At 36.7% G+C, this 20,162-nt stretch overlaps 1 protein-coding gene and 1 pseudogene across 1 annotated transcript in view; both read right to left on the bottom strand.

Moving 5' to 3' along the window:
* The window catches only part of DMD (dystrophin), a 1,824,373-nt gene that overhangs the window by 1,481,899 nt on the left and 322,312 nt on the right, over positions 1-20,162 (bottom strand). The window contains exons 17-18 of the mRNA XM_036304100.1: positions 14,743-14,830; positions 4,753-4,994 (exon numbers count right to left, since the gene is read on the bottom strand). Of these exons, the coding sequence (XP_036159993.1) occupies positions 4,753-4,994; positions 14,743-14,830 (330 nt within the window). The remainder of the gene's footprint in view (positions 1-4,752; positions 4,995-14,742; positions 14,831-20,162) is intronic.
* Positions 5,364-5,498, bottom strand: LOC118654923 (annotated as a pseudogene).

Below are 20,162 nucleotides of genomic sequence, written 5' to 3'. Positions count from 1 at the left end.
AGACCCCATCTGCAAGCTAACCTACTAGTCAGAGTGTCTGTCCCCTGTTGGTTAGTGCACATCATAGCGAGTGGTTAAGCAGCCTTAGCAAATCATTAGCATATTACACTTTGATTGGTTGGACAGACGACCCAATGACTGGACACTTAGCATATTAGGCTTTTATTATATAGAACTAGAGGCCTGGTGCACAAAAATTTGTGCACTCGGGGGGAAGGGGGGATCCCTCAGCCTGGCCTGTGCCCTCTCGCAGTCTGGGACCCCTCGGGAGATAACGCCCTGCTGGCTTAGGCCTGCTCCCAGGTGGCAGAGGGGAGGCCCAATCCCTAGGTGCAGCCCCTGGTTGGGCTCAGAGCAGGGCCGATTGGGGAGTTGGGGCGCCGCCCCCTGTCATGCACAGAACAGGGCGGATTGGGAGGTTGCGATGCCACCCTCAGTCACGCTCAGGGTAGGGCCGATTGGGGGGTTGGGGCTCCGCCCCCTGTCACACTCAAGGCAGGGTTGAAGGGGAGGTTGCGGCGCCACCCCCTGTCACGCACAGAGCAGGGTCAATGCGGGGGTTGGGGCACTGCCCCGTCACGCACAGAGCAGGGCCCATCAGGGGGTTGAGGAGCTCCCCCCGTCACTCACAGAGTAGGGCCGATAGCGGAGTTGGGGCACTGCCCCCTGTCACACACAGAGCAGGGCGGATCAGGGGGTTGGGGCACCGCCCTCTATCACCCACAGAGCAGGGCCGATCAGGGGGTTGGGGCGCTGCCACTGTCACACACTCAGGGCAGGGCTGATGGGGAGGTTATGGCTCTACCCCATCACACACAGAGCAGGGCCCATGGGGGGGGTGTTGGGGCGCCGCCCTCTATCACCCACAGAGCAGGGCCGATCAGGGGGTTGGGGCGCCGCCACTGTCACACACTCAGGGCAGGGACGATGGGGAGGTTATGGCTCTACCCCATCACACACAGAGCAGGGCCCATGGGGGGGGGGGTTGGGGCGCCGCACCCTGTCAAACACAGAGCAGGGCCGATCAGAGGGTTGGGGCGCCGCACCCTGTCACACACAGAGCCGCAGGGCGATCAGAGGGTTGGGGAGCTCCCCTGTATCAGGCACAGAGCAGGGCAGATCAGGAGGTTGGGGCGCCTTCCCCTGTCATGAACAGAGCAGGGCGGATAGGGAGGTTGTGGCCCCGCCCCCTGTCACACACAGAGCCCCAGGGAGATCAGGGGGTTTGGGCGCTGCCCCCTGTCACACTGATCGTGGTGCCGGGAGGCATATTACCCTTTTACTATATAGGGTAGAGGCCTGGTGCATGGGTGGGGCTGGCTGGTTTGCCCTGAAGGGTGTCCTGGATCAGGGTGGGGATCCCCACTGGGGCGCCTGGCCAGCCTGGGTGAGGGGATGAGGCCTGTTTGCAGCTGGCCACACACCCTTCAGGGTGAGGGTCCCCACTGGGGTGCCTGGCCAGTCTGGGTGAGGGGCTGAGGGCTGAAGCTCCCAACTGCTCCTTTTTTTCTTATTCTGGGCCAGCTTTAGCTCTGAGACTCCAGCCCTTAGGCCTCCGCTGCTGAAAGCAGGTATCTGGTTTGTTTAGGTTCTATAATTGAAACAATGTATAACTCCAGCTCTGAGATCACAGCTCGCTGAAAGCAGGTTTCTGGGGTTTTGTTTAGCTTCTATATTTGTTACAATGTTTCAACCTGCAGGCTCAGAGGCCAGCAGGCAGGCAGGGAACGTTGGTTTCCTCTGTCACTGAAGCAAGCAAGCCTCATGTTAGTTTCAAGCTGCCTGGCTGCCAGCCGCCATCTTGGCTGGCAGTTAATTTGCATATCACCCTGATTAGCCAATGGGAAGGGTAGCTGTCGTACGCTAATTACCATGTTTCTCTTTTATTAGATAGGGTGTCTGGATTCAGGTAGAATGATCTCTGACAATGAAATTCGTTTGGTAGCTGAAGATGAGAGACATTTAGATAAATGAGGAGCCTATCTCTCCCTTTCAAACATAAAACCTCTTAGTTAAAACCTAGAAGGTAAGTGCATATCCACAAAGGAAGAATATAATAGGAAGTAAAGTGTGGTATAGAATTACAGACATGCACTTGAACATGGCAGCACTGACATCTGCTGTGAATCATTTAAGAAACTGATTTACATTTGGCCAGATGGAGGACTGTCATTCTTCCCATTTAGGGGGCTATAGAAGGAGCATACAGTACAATAAAGTGTGTTCTAAAAAACAAAGGGGACTTTGAAACAAATTAAACATTTGTGCAAATGTTCAGTTAAGGCCTTAAAGTTCCAAGAGTAAATCATAGGAGAGCTCATTCTGACCTTAAGTAGTTAACATTCAAAAGATGTTAACAAATTACTCATTTTTCCATAAAAGGACCTTAGTGTGCTTGGTCCTCCAGAGTAAGGCATCAGCCCAGAGTTTGTTTATCCTTTAAAATTATATGTTTATCTGAGGAATTTTTTTTCCCCTCAGGAAAAGATCCATGGATTTCTTCCAGTTCCCGAAGGGCTCTCTAACCACTAACATATTAAGAACCAGTTCTGGCAAGTATTAGATTTTGAGCTAAATCTGCACTCTAACCTTTAAAAAAAATTCCCCAAATAACAGAACACATTGATAAACAGGATGGAACAATTTATCTATCATTAATCACAGCCAAACAGCATAATTTTAACTGTTGTGTAAATGACATTGAGCTTATCTTGCTAAATATTGTACCTAAGGTGATTCATCAAATTAATAGAAATCAATGGGGCAGAGTGGACAGGTAAGGGGTGATGAAGAGGAATAGACTTGTGTCATTAGAAATTTATGGCTGAATTTAGAAAAAGAAATGATTTCACTTAGGATGACTTCCCTAACCTCCAGAGAATATGTAAAATATACAACTTCTAGTGATCACCATTTGCTCCTCAGATAAAGACCAAGGTCCTAACATGCCCTATGAGTCCTTGCTCTCTCTCCTCGTTTTTGCCTCCACCTTTTATCTCATGCCCCTGCCCCTCCATGCCCAGCAATGTCAGAATGCTACAGATCTTCTTTCATTTCCTTGGTCCTTATTGCTCCCTCCCACCATGTTTCTTCTGCCTGAAACATCTTGCCCAGCTATCCTTACTTAATTTTGACTCGTCCTTAAAGCCTTTACTTAAATGTACTGGCCTCAAGGAAGCTGCCCTTGGTTGCTCTAAGTCAGGTTTTCCCAGTTAGACATTCTCTCAGAACTTTGTACCTTTATTTAAGGCACTAGAGTTCCAGTGCATGAATTCTTGCACTGGTGGGGTCCCTCAGACAGGCCGGCCATCAGAGCCATCCCGCCCAGGCCCTCCCCCACGGCTGCGGGAGGTTGGCTGTGGAAGTACACTGACTACTAGGGGGCAGCTCCTGCATTGAGCATCTGCCCATGGTGGTCAATGCACATTATAGTGACCAGTCGTTGGGTTGTTCGGTCACTTAGGCATATATATATAGCTTTCCCCTACTTTAGGTAAACACCATGAAATCAGGATCAATGAATGCTCACTCCAATTTTCCCAAAACTTAACTGACTGCTGCCCCAGTGGGTCCTGAAGGTAGAACCATGCCCCAGCAGGACGGGAAGGGAAGGAACAGGCCAAAGAGGATTATTATTGAGCCTCCAAATCCAATGGGATCTGCCTTGCTAGTTTTTAGACTTTCTTAGGACCTATCAACCATTCCTTCTTTCCTATTTTTCCTCCTTTTGGAAAGGGAATGTCTATCTTCTGCCTGCCCCACCATAGCATTATGGAGGCACATAAGTTTTCTGGTTTCACAGGTTCACAGGAAAATAATTTTCTCTCAGGATGAATCATACCTTGAGTCTCACCTGCATCTGATTTAAATGACATTTAGATGAGACTTTGGACCTTAGATGTTAGAGGTGATGCTGGAATAAGTTCTGACATTTGGACCTTTGGGGCTCCCAGCAGGTGAGAGGAACATGAATAGGGGGGAAGGGTCAGAATGCCATGGACTGAGTTATATTCTCCCAAATTTATAAGTTGATGCTCTAACCCACATGTGATTTTATTTGGTAATAGTGCTTTTAGAGGGACATTTAAATGAGGTCATAAGTGTGGTGTCCTATCTGATGGGATTAGTGGCTTTATACGAACAAGAGAAAAATACTTGTCCCTCTCCTTCTATGCACACGCACTGAGGAAAGTCCGCATGACAACATGGCAAAAAGGCAGCTGTCTGCAAGGCAAGAGGAGAGCTCTCACCAGCAGTGGACCTCTGCCACTTTTTTGGTACATGACTGGATTTTGCTCTGAGTATATGTGCTGTCATAAGAAAACCTCCAAATTATGGGGTATGTATTATTGGATATATGTGGTTCAATACTCCAAAACTGCCTGACCATTTTACAAACTGACAGAATCAATGAGTCATGTGCAACCACTCTAAAAACACTTTTTAAAAGATTCAGGCAACCATGCATCATCTATTCAAACCGATTTTCTTTATATAGTTTACAAAGTGATCCCCCCCAATGAGTATAGTACCCAACTGGCACATCTGTCATTGAAAAAAAATAGATAAAAATATGAAAATAAAAGTGAATATATGCATTTAAAATGATTTTTTTTGCTTGCACTTTTATCTTTACTATGTTTAACTAAATCCTTAATAGGAAAATTTTATTATTAAATATTTTTCTATTCTTCTGGAAATTGATAAGAAATTCCTATTTCTTGTGCTCCAAATAGAAGGAAAGAATCTTACCTTACAGATTTTTAACTGGCTTTTAATTACTGTGGGCTCTGAGATGGTGGTAGGTTGGGTTTTCAACCAGTTGTCAGCAGTAGTTGTCATGTGCTCCAATTGTTGTAGCTGATTATAGAAAGTGATGATGTTGTTCTGATAATCCAGCCAGTTAAGTCTCTCACTTAACAATTGGCAGAACTCATTCCACCGGCTGTTCAGTTGTTCTGAGGCTTTTTTTATGCTGTCAGCATTGACACCCTCTAGAAAGAAAGATTTTTATAAGTTACCCACTGAAACCACAGATTGAAAGACATTATCTGAAGACCAATGTGTCTCAAGTTTATAAAGTATTGATCAGATGAATGACTTCAAACAAGTCACTTATTTACTGATCAATAAGTGAAATTACTAAAATGATTTCTGATTGAATGCAAATTATTAGATTTGCATCTTATAAAAATATGAATGCAATAAAATAGTAAATAAGGATGCATAAAATGTAGAGAAGCAGACTATATTTAAATAAAAACAAATATGGCCAAAGTTCTCATGGGGAGTGGGAGATTGATTGTGGACAAGTAACCTTTTGGATGTTTCCAAATAAATGTTAGATATCACGTATATTATTAAAATGTTCCTTCAAAAACTAACTTATATTTTTATTTTAAAATCAGTTTGGAAATTAGTTGAAATGTTATTTGGCTTTTTTAAACTGATAAGAACAGATACTACACTTGATCTTAGCCAAAAGGCCGAGAAGCGATTATTTGGCTTTTTTAATGGGAAAAGGTGAGTATTAAAAATCAGTAATTTTGTCCTAGCTGGGTAGCTCAGGTGGTTAGAGCAACATCCTGATACGTCAAGGTTGCAGGTTCAATTCCCAGTCAGGGCACATACAAGAGTCAACCTATGAACACAGAAATAAGTGGAACAACAAATCAATGTTTCTCTTTCTCTGCCTCTCTCTCTTTCTCTCAAATCAATAAATTTAAATAAGCACACAAAAATTAGTAATTTTGTTTCTGCTACAGAAAACCAAAAATAAGCAGATTGTCTATATGGGTACAAAGAAGTAAAACAAGCACTAAGAAAAATAATCTTTCTAACATGAAAAAAAGTTTTCATATTATTTACATATGTGGAAGTTGATCTGAAAGTTTGAAAACCATCTATAGCAATACCAAAGCGGAAAAAAAATCTATCAAGGGCAAAATTTTGAAAACATAAATACATCATCACACTAACTTTTTGGGACCCTACTATGTGTTAGGAAATATGCTGTCTTTTAATATATATCATCTTATTTAAATTTTCTTATAAGGTAATATATGGTTAATGCCAATCCAAGTGTATATTATCCTACACATACTATGAAAGCAACATTAAGTAATCCTACATGTTAAAATATTCATTATCTAAAGTCAGTTTACAAAATTTAGATGTTCTTACACACAAACACACACATATATGTGTTTAATAGTAATGTCTTTAATAATAAATTACATTATATAATGATAAATATTAAACCTATGTAGCACAGGTAACTTTCTTATATTTTTGAAATGCTGAAATTTCCTATTCCTAGACAGAGCTGTAGGCATCTCAAAAGGGATCATAAAATCACTATAACATTTTTCCTGTAGATTAAAATACCTAAGGGATAAAGTGATTTGGTGAAGAGCAAGTCATCTAGGAGAATCTACTTTAGGGATAGGCATTTACTCCACTTCCTGGAGTAAATATAAGTTAGTTGATAGGCAAGTAAGTTATTAAAAGTCTGAAGACCATCTCTAGCAAACAAGGCCTGTGGTTTTGCTAATTTGTATGTGTGCTTCACGCTTTCTAACGACTAAATATATGGAATTAAGTTCAACAACTATATTATTTTATCTTCTTTTACTTTCCTATGCTCTAATTTTCACTTTGTTGTAATTGTTATGCTGCCAAACCACATCTCTCAACTCATTTGAAACACAACTCTTAACTTCACTAATTTCAAAGTTTGAAACTACCAAAGATGACACTGGAGAGAACAAACTTTGCAAATATTATTGGCAATGATCTTTTCCTCCTTCTTCAGCTGATATATTTTCAAAGAAAAATAATTTAAAAAATAAAGTGTAAAAACATAATATATGCATGTCTCCATATATACAGCTATAAGAGTTAGCCCATGATTTACAAGGAGCTAAATATGTTTCTAATACCCTCCTACTAGTTAAAGGAAAATTTGGGTTTTACCGAAACATCTGGAGGTGTTATGTGATATATTGTTTGTTATTATTTGGTTTTGAGCAGTGACCAAAAATGGTATGTTCTGGGGAAGGCCACAAAGTATCTGTAGGTATAAAAAGATCATGTTTACTACCAAGTATAAAAGAAGATTCCAAAACTCCAGTCACATAGGCACTCATTTTGAGAAGAAAAATTAGAATAAAGAGCTAACATTATGGCTGAAAAATAATATAATTTAAAAATATACAGGGGAGAAATTTTAAATTATGTTAGATAATGAATCAAAATTATGCAACAAATCTAAATGACCACATGTTTAGAAGAAATATTTTCAGCATATGTTAAATGATAAGGGAATGCAGAGAGAAATATCTCACTGTACCAGACAGAGATCAACCATACAAAGAACTGCTAGCATTTGGAAAAATAAAAGTATTAGTTAATTTTCAGTATGAATGATATACATGTTAATTTCATCAGCAAAATAGAAATTGAACTATAATGAATTGACAAACTGAAAACAAGGAAACTACAATGAAGTACCAATAGCTTCTGTGGTATCTATTAAGATCCAGGAATAAAATGTAATGAGTCTTTGTTGATTATTACCCCAAATGACCAGCTCAATATGTTGTGATCCCCCAAAAAATGTCCAGATCCTAAGCATCACTGTGAGAGGAATTAAAATAAATGAGAAAAGTGAATTTGTACAAATCCACTATGAAATATACAATACTCTCTACTTATTAGCTTGATTTTTATAATTGACTAAAGGCAATTGAAATACAATAATAGGTAAAAGAAGGATTTCCATATTAAGATACATGATGAAGGCAGGCAGAAGGGTATAGAAATTCACAATAAGGGCTCTGGTATTAGGGAGATCTGAGTTCAAATGTTACCCTCTTTACCAGATGGGTAAACTGGGTTCAGTTATTTAATCTCATTGGGTCTCATTTTTCTCATCCATGAAATGAATACGTGTGAAGTAGTCACACAAAATCTGGCATATACCAGGCAAACAGTAAATATTAGTCAATGATAATATAAAGAACTGAAAAAGAACATGTAGGAAACAAGAGACTAGATCTTTCACATGCTGAAATGGGGGAAAGGTTTTTTAAAGGCTGAAAATGGTCATTTATAAAAAGTAATGCTTAGTACTTTTTAAGTTAGAGCTACTTTTATATAGAATGGCACTAATAGCCTATATACTGGTAATAAAACCCTAATATGAAAATCAACCAAACGGCAGAACCACCAGTAGCTATGACATGCACTGACCACCGGGGAGCAGATGCTCAATGCAGTGCACTCCCACAGGGGGAGCACTGCTCAGCCAAAAGCCAGGTTCATGGCTGGTGAGCACAGTGGCAGTGGTGGGAGCCTCTCCTGCCTCCGTGGCAGCAGCGCTAAGGACCGCTCTGTGGATGTATGACTCCTGGGTTAGCCTGCTCTCCCAGGGGACATCCCCTGAGGGGCCCCAGACTGTGAGAGGGTGCAGGTCGGGCTGAGGGACACCCCCCCCTCCATGCACAAATGTCATGCACTGGGCCTTTATTGGGATATAAAAGTTTATGTATAAATTTTAAAAGGAATTTATTAATAAGTGACAAATTCATAAGATTACTAGGGAATCTTGGGATATTTGGTCACACATCCATAACAATTTGAAATAAAGGTATAAAGGACATTTATGCCATAAATCAAAACCAGAAATTTCTAGATGGCACTGGCACAGATATGATGTGGATCCCAGAGAACCAGACATCTTATTATGAAGGATTTGTGTTAATTCATGTGTTAATCTGCTTCCTGTGCAACTCGAGTATAAATTTTCCTAAGCTATAAATCCTTCTAATGAAAATGTCTCACCTGGCACTATCTGATAAAGTTCTCAGCTTAGAGTAAGTACAGAATAAATACAGTGTACTTGTCAACTCATCCAACACCAAATCAATAGCTTACTTCATATAAATAAAAACATTAGGGGAGCAATATTCACAGATGCTAAAAGCCAAACACAAACACACACGCAGTTTCTCCTGCTTCAAGTTTGCTTTAAAAAACTTGGAGGAGAGAAAAAAAGCACTCTCACATGCCACATTACTTAATAAGTATGTCTTTAACTAAATTTTAAAGTGCCATTACTTCAGCTTCATAAATAAAATGGCCGTCTATTATCCAGTGCTACTGGTGATATTATGCAAAAGTCTCTTAAAACTTTTGTAGAATAAATGAGGGTACTAAGTGTTTCAAATGCTCACAGACAAATTATTTTACTATTACATATAATTGTTTTACATGTATTTCATAGAATTATGCTCCTTAACTCAACTGAAAATTTAAAGCTCTATGACAATTTGTAAGTGTAAATATCTACAAAGTTTTAAGTATCAATTATTTGAGCATCTGTTTTTCTAAATTTTTGTTAGCTACTTAGGAATACAAACACTAACTCACCAGGCATTATGAACAATACTTATGGAAACCATTTTGTAGCAGCACATTAAAATCTCAGGGATAATGGATCATAATCCATTCACATCTCATATTATAAACAACCCCTGAAATAGTCTATGAATAAATATATTGCACTCAGAGGAAATGGATCATTACTTGAAGTGCACCCATTAATTTTATTACTTGTGTACAGTGCATAACAGACTGTTAGAATAATTTTAATTGTGCACCACCTTCCATGCAAGTACTTCAGAACTGCCACTTAAAGTGAAGTATTCCTCATCAAGTGTATTCATCATTAGCCATGTAGCCAGGGTAAAATAATGCAAGCCTTTGTTTTCAGAGCTCTTGAATTAGAAGAATATTTGGAATAAAAACTTAACATAAAGTTGCTAATAAATAATCACCGATTTTAATTGCATATTAAGTGAAGGTCATTACAAGTTCATTTGCAATTCAATATAATAGCCGAAATGTAATAGAAATTTATTCAGAGTCCATGAAAATAAGATCTGAGTATTAGGGACTAAATTCCAGAGGTTTCTTTGACCACAGTAACTTTTATACAACTGCTATCTCATATATTTCTAAATAATAGCTTTTAAAAATTAGTAAGTTTGGGATGGGGCAGGGGATGGACTAGAAGAGGTCAATGGGGGAAAAAGGGGAACTTATGTAATACTTTCGATAATAATTTTTTAAATAATACAATAATAAAAAATTAGTAGGTTTATGCAAAATTCATACCCTCAGTAAATATAGCATATATTTGTTAATCTATCACTTTTTACAGTTTATCTATTTCTAAACATTATTGAATTATTAGAGAAAAGTAAGATTCCAACACATCTATTTTTATGACTAGTTTTCTTTAACAATGACTACTAAAATGTCCTCCCTCTACACAAGCACAGAATCTCTTCCTTTGGAGATAAATGTGTCTGTCAGTTAACAACATTTATAGAGTGTGAACTCCATGTAGGCCATTATTGCATGTGTCCCATGGAGAAACAGAAGATATGAATGAAATTGCCCGGAACTGAGGAAAGAGTAAGAGAAGAGGAAATGGATGCAACTGTGGAAAACTACTCATTCACAATGGAGGGGGTGAAAGACTGCAAATAGTATTATTTCCATGCCCTGTTGATATACAGACCAATTGCAAAATCTCTTCTGATTAAAATATATAATTGTCACTTAAAATCCTTTACAATAACGTGAAAAAAAGATAATGAGTTTTTAGCTTTGAGGTGAGCCAAACTGACTGTAATCACTGCCCTTGCCCATCTGACAAAATTTTGTTATCCAAACTCAAATTACATCATTCCTGTAAACTATTCAATGATCTATAAACAAAAATATGAAAAACACAGTTAAGTAGTTCATATTATATATCGGAGTAGCTCTTGACTGTGTGTTATCAGTCTGTGCTATTTAATTATGAGCCTTAGCAGACTTACTATTAGGTATCACCTTAAACAGTAGAATCTAACACTCAGGTGATGATGGTTTTGAGATGTTCTTTTACTAATAATTGCCAATGGTATTTAAATATCTTCATACTCTTATTTAACATATAGAAAACTACAATTAAAAATTGAAAGTGAAGTGCAATTTAATGTAGAAAACATCACTAACCCTATTAAATAATTATAGTACCTCTGGAAATTGTAGTGAAACCACTTTACAGCTTAAAAGAAGGGGAAATTGAGTTATGCTTGCATATGTTTTAAAATGAATGTTTTTAAATATGTTTTTATTGATTTCAGAGAAAGAGGGAGAGAGATAGAAACATCAATGATGATAGAGAATCATTGATTGGTCACCTCCTGCATGCCCCACACTAGGGATCAAGCCTGCACCCCCGGCATGTGCCCTGACCATGACCTCCTTGTTTATAGGTTGAAGCTCAACCATTGAGCCACACCAGCCAGGCTAAAATAAATGTTTTGGTAGAATTATATTTTGGTAACTTCAATATTAATAAAGGAAAAAAAATATCTAAACCAGTTTTTGTTGTTGTTGTTGTTATACCTGAACTGATAGGAGGTATTATTTTATAAAAATAATTCAGAATACATTTGAGTAATTATTTTACACAATTTTGTGTTTAAATAAATATAAAAGTCAACCTTAAAGAAGGTAATATGTATCCTTTCTTTAAAAATGAAAATTTAAAAATATTGGAAATTTCCCTTCTCAGTATAACACAGCTACAGGAAACATAATTAGATTAATAGTACCCAATCTAGTCTCACACTCTTTTTTTTTAATATTTTTTTTATTGATTTTTTACAGAGAGGAAGGGAGAGAGACAGAGAGCTAGAAACATTGATGAGAGAGAAACATCGATCAGCTGCCTCCTGCACATCTCCTACTGGGGATATGCCCGCAACCCAGGTACATGCCCTTGACCGGAATCGAACCTGGGACCCTTCAGTCCGCAGGCCGACGCTCTATCCACTGAGCCAAACCGGTTTCGGCTAGTCTCACACTCTTATTAATGTTCTAGGAAGTGAAAAATTTCTTTAGAATAAAGCTATTACTAGTATGCCAATCTGATAATGTGACAATAAGGTTCATAAAGATTATATCCGTGAAAAGTTTCTCTAATATGAAGAGGTTCTCTTTACCATCCAATACTCTGTCAAGCTGCTCCCCATACTTATCAAATCAATTAATGTTGACATAGGAACAGCAAATTAATGTTAGTTCAGAAAATGTAGTTAAGAAATAGATAAATCAGTTTAAAATTATACCAAAATTCTCTGTCAAAACCCTGGAACTATGATTTTTTTAGTTTAACACTCTCTCTGCTAGCAGCATTGTAGCCTCTCTTTAGATCTTTATGATTACTTACACTCTTCTAAAAAAACTGGGACATCCTTAAAAAAATTGTTCATGTATAGGGTTGAAGTATGCAAATTACTTATGCACCCTCCTTTTTTGAAAGTTCCAAGTAAATTAATAAAAATATCTTACTGAACCTCTGCATATTTTTTCCAATATAAATCACTCTACTGTAAAATTCACAAAATAGTTTAAAATGTGCACATATTGAATATTAACTGTATTTTAATATTCTACATATAACTCTTTGTATTTGATAAGGTGCAGCAAAGAGAAAATTATCCTCAAATTGATCATAACTTTTATGTGATTGTGCAAAACTAAACATGTGTTATGAGAAGTAGTGTTTTCAAGATATACAACTGATTTTTAACAAAACCTTGTGACATCAAATGAAAGTTACTTTTACATTGGCATCATGGTAACCTCTGCACTTTAAATTATCTTAAGATCCTACCACCTGTTTCTTAGCACCTTTCTTAAATTCTTTCAAGAAATTGTCCTTGGAACTAAAGATTTTGTTTTCTACATTTGTTAAGTGGTGCTAAAAATTCATTCTTTCAGTAAATGTTTAGAAATGGTCAAAAGTTATCTGGAATTATGTCCGATGTACCATTTGGGGTCAAGAGTTCCAAAATTATTGTAGATATTTTAGAAAGGTACTCTAATCTTACTGTAGAAAATTTAGTTTTCTATGTATATACTTACACATATAAAATATAGTTTATAAAATACTTTTTAAAAAATATAATAGGTATACTTATGCAAGTATTCTTCATACATATTTTATAATATAAGTATATGTTAAATGTTATCACATTAAAACATACATAAAAGGTACATATATTTGTATTAGGTGCATAATATTATAACATTGTACAATATTGATTTCCTTTATCTTAATTTAATAAAAAGGATATGCAATGTGGTTAAAAGAAATATATGTTTATTAATAAAAGGACAAGAATATAAGTATCTATTATGGTTATGAGTTTTATTATAATTCCATAGCCCAAACTTGAGAAAGGAAATTCTGGGCTGGTAAATTTGAGAGCTTTACTAAACTAACTGTGGGGAAGCCTGGTTTAGAGAAACCTCAGACCATATAATTTATTTAACATGAATTTGCTGCTGTCAAACTTATGAGTTTAACTGCTGAGTTAAACCACTCAGCAACATGCACCTAAATGACAACCTTTTAATACTTTGCATTACCTTCTAACCCAATCCTCAACTGTCATTTTGCTTGTTTTTGTTTTTTACCAAATATAGTCTTGGGACTAATTAGGCAAAGAAAATGAATTGATTTCCTAGGCAGATCACTGAACTTGTTAATGCCAACATGGCAATTAAGGCAAAAAATAATTCATACAAAGAATTCTTGCCCTAGAATGTAGGCAGGTTCTGGAAAATGCTGATATGCATGACAAAAACACTTGTTGCATGTGGTTATGATAGTTTTGTAAACATATCCTTTGATAACTGAAAAAAAATATTTGGAAATAGTATTATCCCTGATTTTCATAAATTACTTATATCTGGAAATGAACCTAGTATTAGGACAATTTGAAAGAAGGCAGTTCACAATTGATGTCAATAACATGTTTGTGTGGGCAGCTTTTGGAATACTGTTAGCAGATTAATTTTATCCCATTCTTAAAAAGAAAAACAAAGTTTCACCTCACTTGAAAAAAGGTAAAACTAAAAAAAAAAAAAAAAAAAAAAATTCCCCTTAGGAGACATTTTTAAAATGACTGAAATAAAAAGGAAAAGCAACATAACAGATGTCAAATATATTATTAGCAAACAAATATGCTGATGAAATGTTCCACATAATGTAAGTCAGTATGGAAAAACATATTGCTAGAATGATTTAAAATCAGGTTACAATCACTTTGCACATATTATGTGATTACACATATTTTCCATTCTTTCTGTAAACCTTCTGTTCTTAAATTATTTGACAAATGCTAGCAGGATTCGCATTAACATTAATTTCTTTGTAACAGATTTATAAAATATTCTACTGTATCCCATTGTCTTTCATTGGACTGAAAGTTGAATTTCCTCTAATAATTTCCTTAACATTAAGAAAAATAACAAAAAGCTCAAAAGCTTACTTTAGCCTGAGGAATTTTAGAGGGAAGGCAGGAATGGGGAAGTGGGGAGAGATTAACCCAAGAATTTATACGTATATATGCATAACCCATGAACACAGACAATAAAGTGGTGAAGGCTTGGGGGTAGGGGTGTGGGGTGGGTCTGGGGGGTGATCAATGGGAAAATCATGGGGACATCTGTAATACTTTCAACAATAAAGATAAATTTATTTAAAAAGCTCACTTTAATTCAAATGTGCATTCAGGGAGTGCTTGTCTGGTATAATTCAGCTGATAAATATGAACCTATATGTTTATCAAATCCCTAAGAAGATTATCTAAATCAACTCCATGTAATTACCATTCACCATCTGTTCCACCAGGGCCTGAGCTGATCTGCTGGCATCTTGTAGTTTTCTGAACTTCTCAGCTTTTTCTCGTTCTATGGCCTGCAGCATGACAGCAAAGGTGAAGATTTCAGTACAAGGATTGCGTAGCTTACACAGTAATTATAACTTCTACTTGCCCTTTCAAGCCTTAAGATATTTCACTCTGTCAGCTTATCATGCAAATCTAAAGATTTGTTCTCAAGTTTCTTGGCACCAGAAGCATCGATATGGCAATGAAAGCACATGCCATTTTCACACTGAATGACTACTATTTTTAATAAGCTGTCTACTCATAACTTGTTTACATAATAGTTTTTGAGGCATTGTTATGAAAGGCTGCAAAAAAGGGGGAGAAGAACCAATGAAGGCAAATTATAACACTGAAAAGATAAAGTGTCAGATAATTAAAATGGGATTTGTCTTTTTAAAAATATAGACCACTGAAATTATTCCTCATAACAAAAGTATATATTCTGTAATAAAAATCAAATAGAAAATCCAGTGTGTATAACAAGCATGAAAAGTAAAATAGCATGGCTAATTTAGAAAAACCACATTTATCTAAATACAAAACTGCTGTTTAACTTTTCCCTCTAAACGTGCCAAGTACTCCCACTTATAGGAAAAATAGTTTCAGCTTCAAAAAGGTTTCTAAATTTATTTGTTCATATCTCCCAGAGTTAACTTTTTAACTACAAAAACACATTACAATTAACCAAAATTAGCATTCAATACTGTTGAGTTTAATAATGTCTCTAACATAGACTTCAATTTTAAACCATGATTCAGCTACCTTACTATAGTCACTAAAAAGATATGGCTATAACAACATATATGTTCTAAAACATAACTAACCACAGAAAAAGCAAGCTATAATATATTTAACATGTAGTAAAAGCAATACCTCAATGATTAATAATATTATCCAAAAATTTCAATTGAGTTTGTGGCAAGAGTCTATTCTACATCATACTTCTTCAAAACTTTATTTAGATTGATAGGCATTTAAACAAATATTCCAAGGTATAATATTGGACTACATATAGGAGGGAGAACATATAACAGATACATGCATATGCTACAGGGTTGCTCAGTAGAACTTTCTGCAATGATGAAAATATTCCATATCTACACTGTCCAATACAGTAGCCACTAGCCACATGTGGATGTTGAGCACACGCAACATGGCAAGTGTGAGTGATGAAATTAATTGTAAATTTAATTTTTAAAAAATTTTAAAAGCCACATGTGTCAAGTGTCAATTTTACAGTGCACATCTAGTGTCCTCCATGTGAAAGTAAACAGTTAAAGATAAATAGTCATTATATATAATGTGGCAACATCAGGAATACTTTCAGGGAAACAGCAAATATTTTCAATATTTCAAAAGATTCTCCATTTTAAGGAATATACACAATTAAATATAGGTTTTTAAAACTAATTTTAAAAGAATTTCTTGAACTAGTATTATTGGATTCAAAGTCAAGATTGCAAAAAGCTAAAAGAGCCAAGAGACAATATTATACATCTAATCAGGAAAAAATGTAATATACAATAAATAAACTACTTAAAAATCAGCAGAATAAATGACCAGTGAAATAAAACACTATAAAATGACAGTCTTTTTAAAAGTACTTTTAGATTAGATGGAAAATATACATTTTACACTATGCTGTCAAGGGCAGCAAATGAGAACTCCGATTCACTTGTATTCTACTTGAAAATTTCAAAGGACACACATTGTGGTGTTTGGGGATTATATGTACCCTGCATCCCATACCAATTAGCAGGTGAAACTTCTGGCTTATCTTGAAAGTCATTTTCACACAGAAATTATTGAATCGTTTACACAACCATGTGGATACCATGGAAGGTTCTAACTTGATAGTTGAACTAACACGTCAATGAGAAGGAAGTAGCCACAACAACTTATTAAAGGTAAGAACCTAGGTGAAGCTACCAAATTCACATTTTCTCAACTCTCAGCTTTTGTCTTCTAAATCCCCTGTCCTTAGCAGCTTAGTGGCTCATGTGTTTTCCAACACTTTAATTTTTTTATCCATTAAGGTTAATTCTATTTCTACAGGACTTGGAGTCCTTTAGGAAAAAAAAGCACATTCCAACTAAACATAATATTCACAACTATAAAGAGTTACAGCACCATTTGGATGTCCCAAACTTGAACTATATCATGAAAAATAAGTAAATAAATAATAAAAGAGAAAAAAGAAAAGAATACACTACAGCTAAACAATAAGAACAATGACAAAAACTGCTGTTCTTTTAAGAAAGCAATTTTAGACTTATTCTTTCCTATCAGAGTGGCTTCTATTTTATCTATACTGAGTTTTTTCCACATTAAATTATATAAAGAGTAGAATCAGAAAATGATGTTGTCTTCTTAAATGATGAAAAGACCTTCTAAATGTCATGATCATAATTTCTTTATTCTAAGCATCTAATGGAATAATCAACCTATACTACTAACAGAGAGACAAATTTATAATTGAATATATCAGGGTAATATTTGAGCTCCAATATCGTGTTTGGTTAACCACATTATTCCAGTAGTTCTACTGTAAATAATAACAATAACTACCACCACAACAAAACACTAATATATGAAGAAGAAAGTGAGATAACAGAAGTTTGTGGATATTTGAAAAAAGTTACATAACCAAGATAAAAGTGGGCTTCCTTTTATACTGTCTACCAAATTACAGTTTATGTATAGTTTCCATATGTATGTCACAATAATTCTGTCAGATAGAAGGAATCGACATCATGTTGCCTTATTTCATACAAGAGAAAATTGAGCATCAATAAGATTGTCATGTATCCAAGATCTTAGAAGTATAGCCTAAGTGCCCATCAGTAGATGAGTGTAATTAAAAAACGGTACATCTACACAATGGAATACTACGCTGCTGTAAAAAGGAAGGCACTCCTACCATTTGCAACAGCATGGATGGAGCTGGAGAGCATTATACTAAGCAAAATAAGCCAGTCAGAAAAAGATAAATATCACATGATCTCACTCATTTGTGGATTATAATGAACAACATAAACCGATGAACAAAAATAGATCTAAAGACAGAGAAGCATTGATCAGATGCTCAAACCTCAGAGGGAAAGTAGGAGAGAGTTGGGGTAGGGGCAGAGTTCAACCAAAGGACTTGTATGCATGCATATAAGTATAACCAATGGATGCAGACACCAGGGGGGTGAACGCATGAACGTGAGTGGGGGTGTGGGGGGCAGTGGGGCAATAAGGACACATATGTAATACCTTAATCAATCAATAAAGAAAAAAGAAGTAGCAAGTTTTGGATACAATATTAGAACCTGATCATCTATGTATAACTCTCTTTCAAACATACTCTGCTGCTTCTAGTAGTATTTCAATGGAAATTAATCAAACATATTTGAACATATCTGACTACAACTCACAGCAAAGGTGACATGATAGTTTGAATGTAGTCAGGGATAATATTAAAATATATATAATCATTAATGCATCACGGGCATCAGATCAGAAGGAATGCTTGGTCACTTAGAATGGATACTGACAGTAAGCTGACTGACATCTCTGTGTACAGCTCAGTTACTATCCCCCATTGCCAGATGTATATTATATGCAAACTGAGTAACTGGTGCATAAATAGAGAATAGGCCCAGGGAAGAAGCAGTTACTGCCCTCCACATAGTTGCCAATGTTTGATAGCTGAGTTCTGTTGAGTAACATCACTTTAAAGACAGTGAAGAGTCCAAAAAAACATTTCATTTCAGACACAGCTATAGATGGTCGATTTCAAATGAGAAAATGTAGGAAAGCAAGGAAACATTCAGGAAGGTAATGAAAAGAAAAGTGTTGGGGTCACGCTGTTCTCAGTTGGTTTGAATTCTGTCTTCACTGCTTACCACCTGTTTGGCATTCAGAACGTGATTCTGCCTTTCTGAGCCTTAATATATTCTATGTAAAATAATAATAAAGATACCTGCTCTCCAGGAATTCTGAGGGGATTAGAGTAGGCTCTTCATATAATTTATTCCACAAATTGAGACAATTTTTATAGCAAATGGGAAGCTAGAAATAACTGAGTTGTGACAAACAGAATGACATAAACGGAGAATGCCCCAGACAAACTAGCGCTTGTGGTCATTCTACGAAAGGCAATCTCAATAATCTTCAAAACAAGGTTAGGAAAAACTGGTACCAGGTTAATTGGAGCACCTTTCTCACAGAAATGTGTGAGAAGTTTCCACATATAAAGTGTTGAAGAAGCTGATTTAAAAATATCACTGAAACTCCCTTTTTTTCCTCGATCTGGACATACATGCATTTATTCTCAAATGAAATACATGAACTCCTGTTTTAAAATAGGTTAGATTTAGCCCTAGCCAGTGTGGCTCAGTGACTGGATCACTGGCCCATGCACCCAAGGGTCACAGCTTCCATTCTCTGCCTAGGGCAGGGGTGGGCAAACTTTTTGACTCGAGGGCCACAATGGGTTCTTAAACTGGACCAGAGGGACGGAACAAAAGCATGGATGGAGTGTTTGTGTGAACTAATATAAATTCAAAGTAAATATCATTACATAAAAGGGTACGGTCTTTTTTTTCAATAGTTTTATTCATTTCAAATGGGCCGGATCCGGCCCGCAGGCCGTAGTTTGCCCACGGCTGGTCTAGGGCATGTACCTGGGTTTCAGGTTTGAGCAGGGTGCATGCTGGAGGCAACCAATCAATGTGCCTCTGTCTTCTACCCTCTGTCACATCCATGTCTCTCTCTCTTGTCCTTTCTCTCTCTCTCTCTCACTCTCGCTCTCGCTCCCCCCCTCACTTTCTCCCTCTCTTTCTCTCTCTCCCCTCCCCTCTCTTCTCCCTTCCAGTCTCTCTCTAAAAAATCAATGGAAAAAAATCTCAAGTAAGGATTAACACCAACCAAAAAAAAAAAAAGATTAGATTTATAGTTCCTAATGCTTCTATCTTCTCTCATTTTCTCAAAGAAGTATCTGCTAAAATTACAGAAAAAGTAAAATAAAAATTATACAACCATCAAAAGCTAATTCTGGAGAGAAATATGGTTCTGGAAAAGGGATAGCAAAGCCCTTACTCCAAAGAATTCTGTGCCACCAAGGAGAAAAATTGGCCTTCCACAGGTGTGTCTTGCAAAGAAAAAACTGGCCCCATTACAAAAGAGAAAAGAGGACCCCTCACACCTATTCCCTTACTCAAGTCCATCAGAACCGCTGTTATTAATGTCACATTAGCCTCCATGCTACTCCATTCAATGGCTGATTCTCAGGCCTCAGCTTACTTAACATACTTTGACTCAGAGGGTACTTTTTAGAAATATTTCTTAATTTGGCTTCCTAGACTAGAAGTGCAA

Source organism: Myotis myotis, unplaced genomic scaffold, assembly GCF_014108235.1.
Source record: "Myotis myotis isolate mMyoMyo1 unplaced genomic scaffold, mMyoMyo1.p scaffold_m19_p_4, whole genome shotgun sequence".
Classification (NCBI taxonomy): domain Eukaryota; kingdom Metazoa; phylum Chordata; class Mammalia; order Chiroptera; family Vespertilionidae; genus Myotis; species Myotis myotis.
Note: the sequence above shows the minus strand (reverse complement) of the source record. Positions and strands in the feature narration are given on the sequence as shown.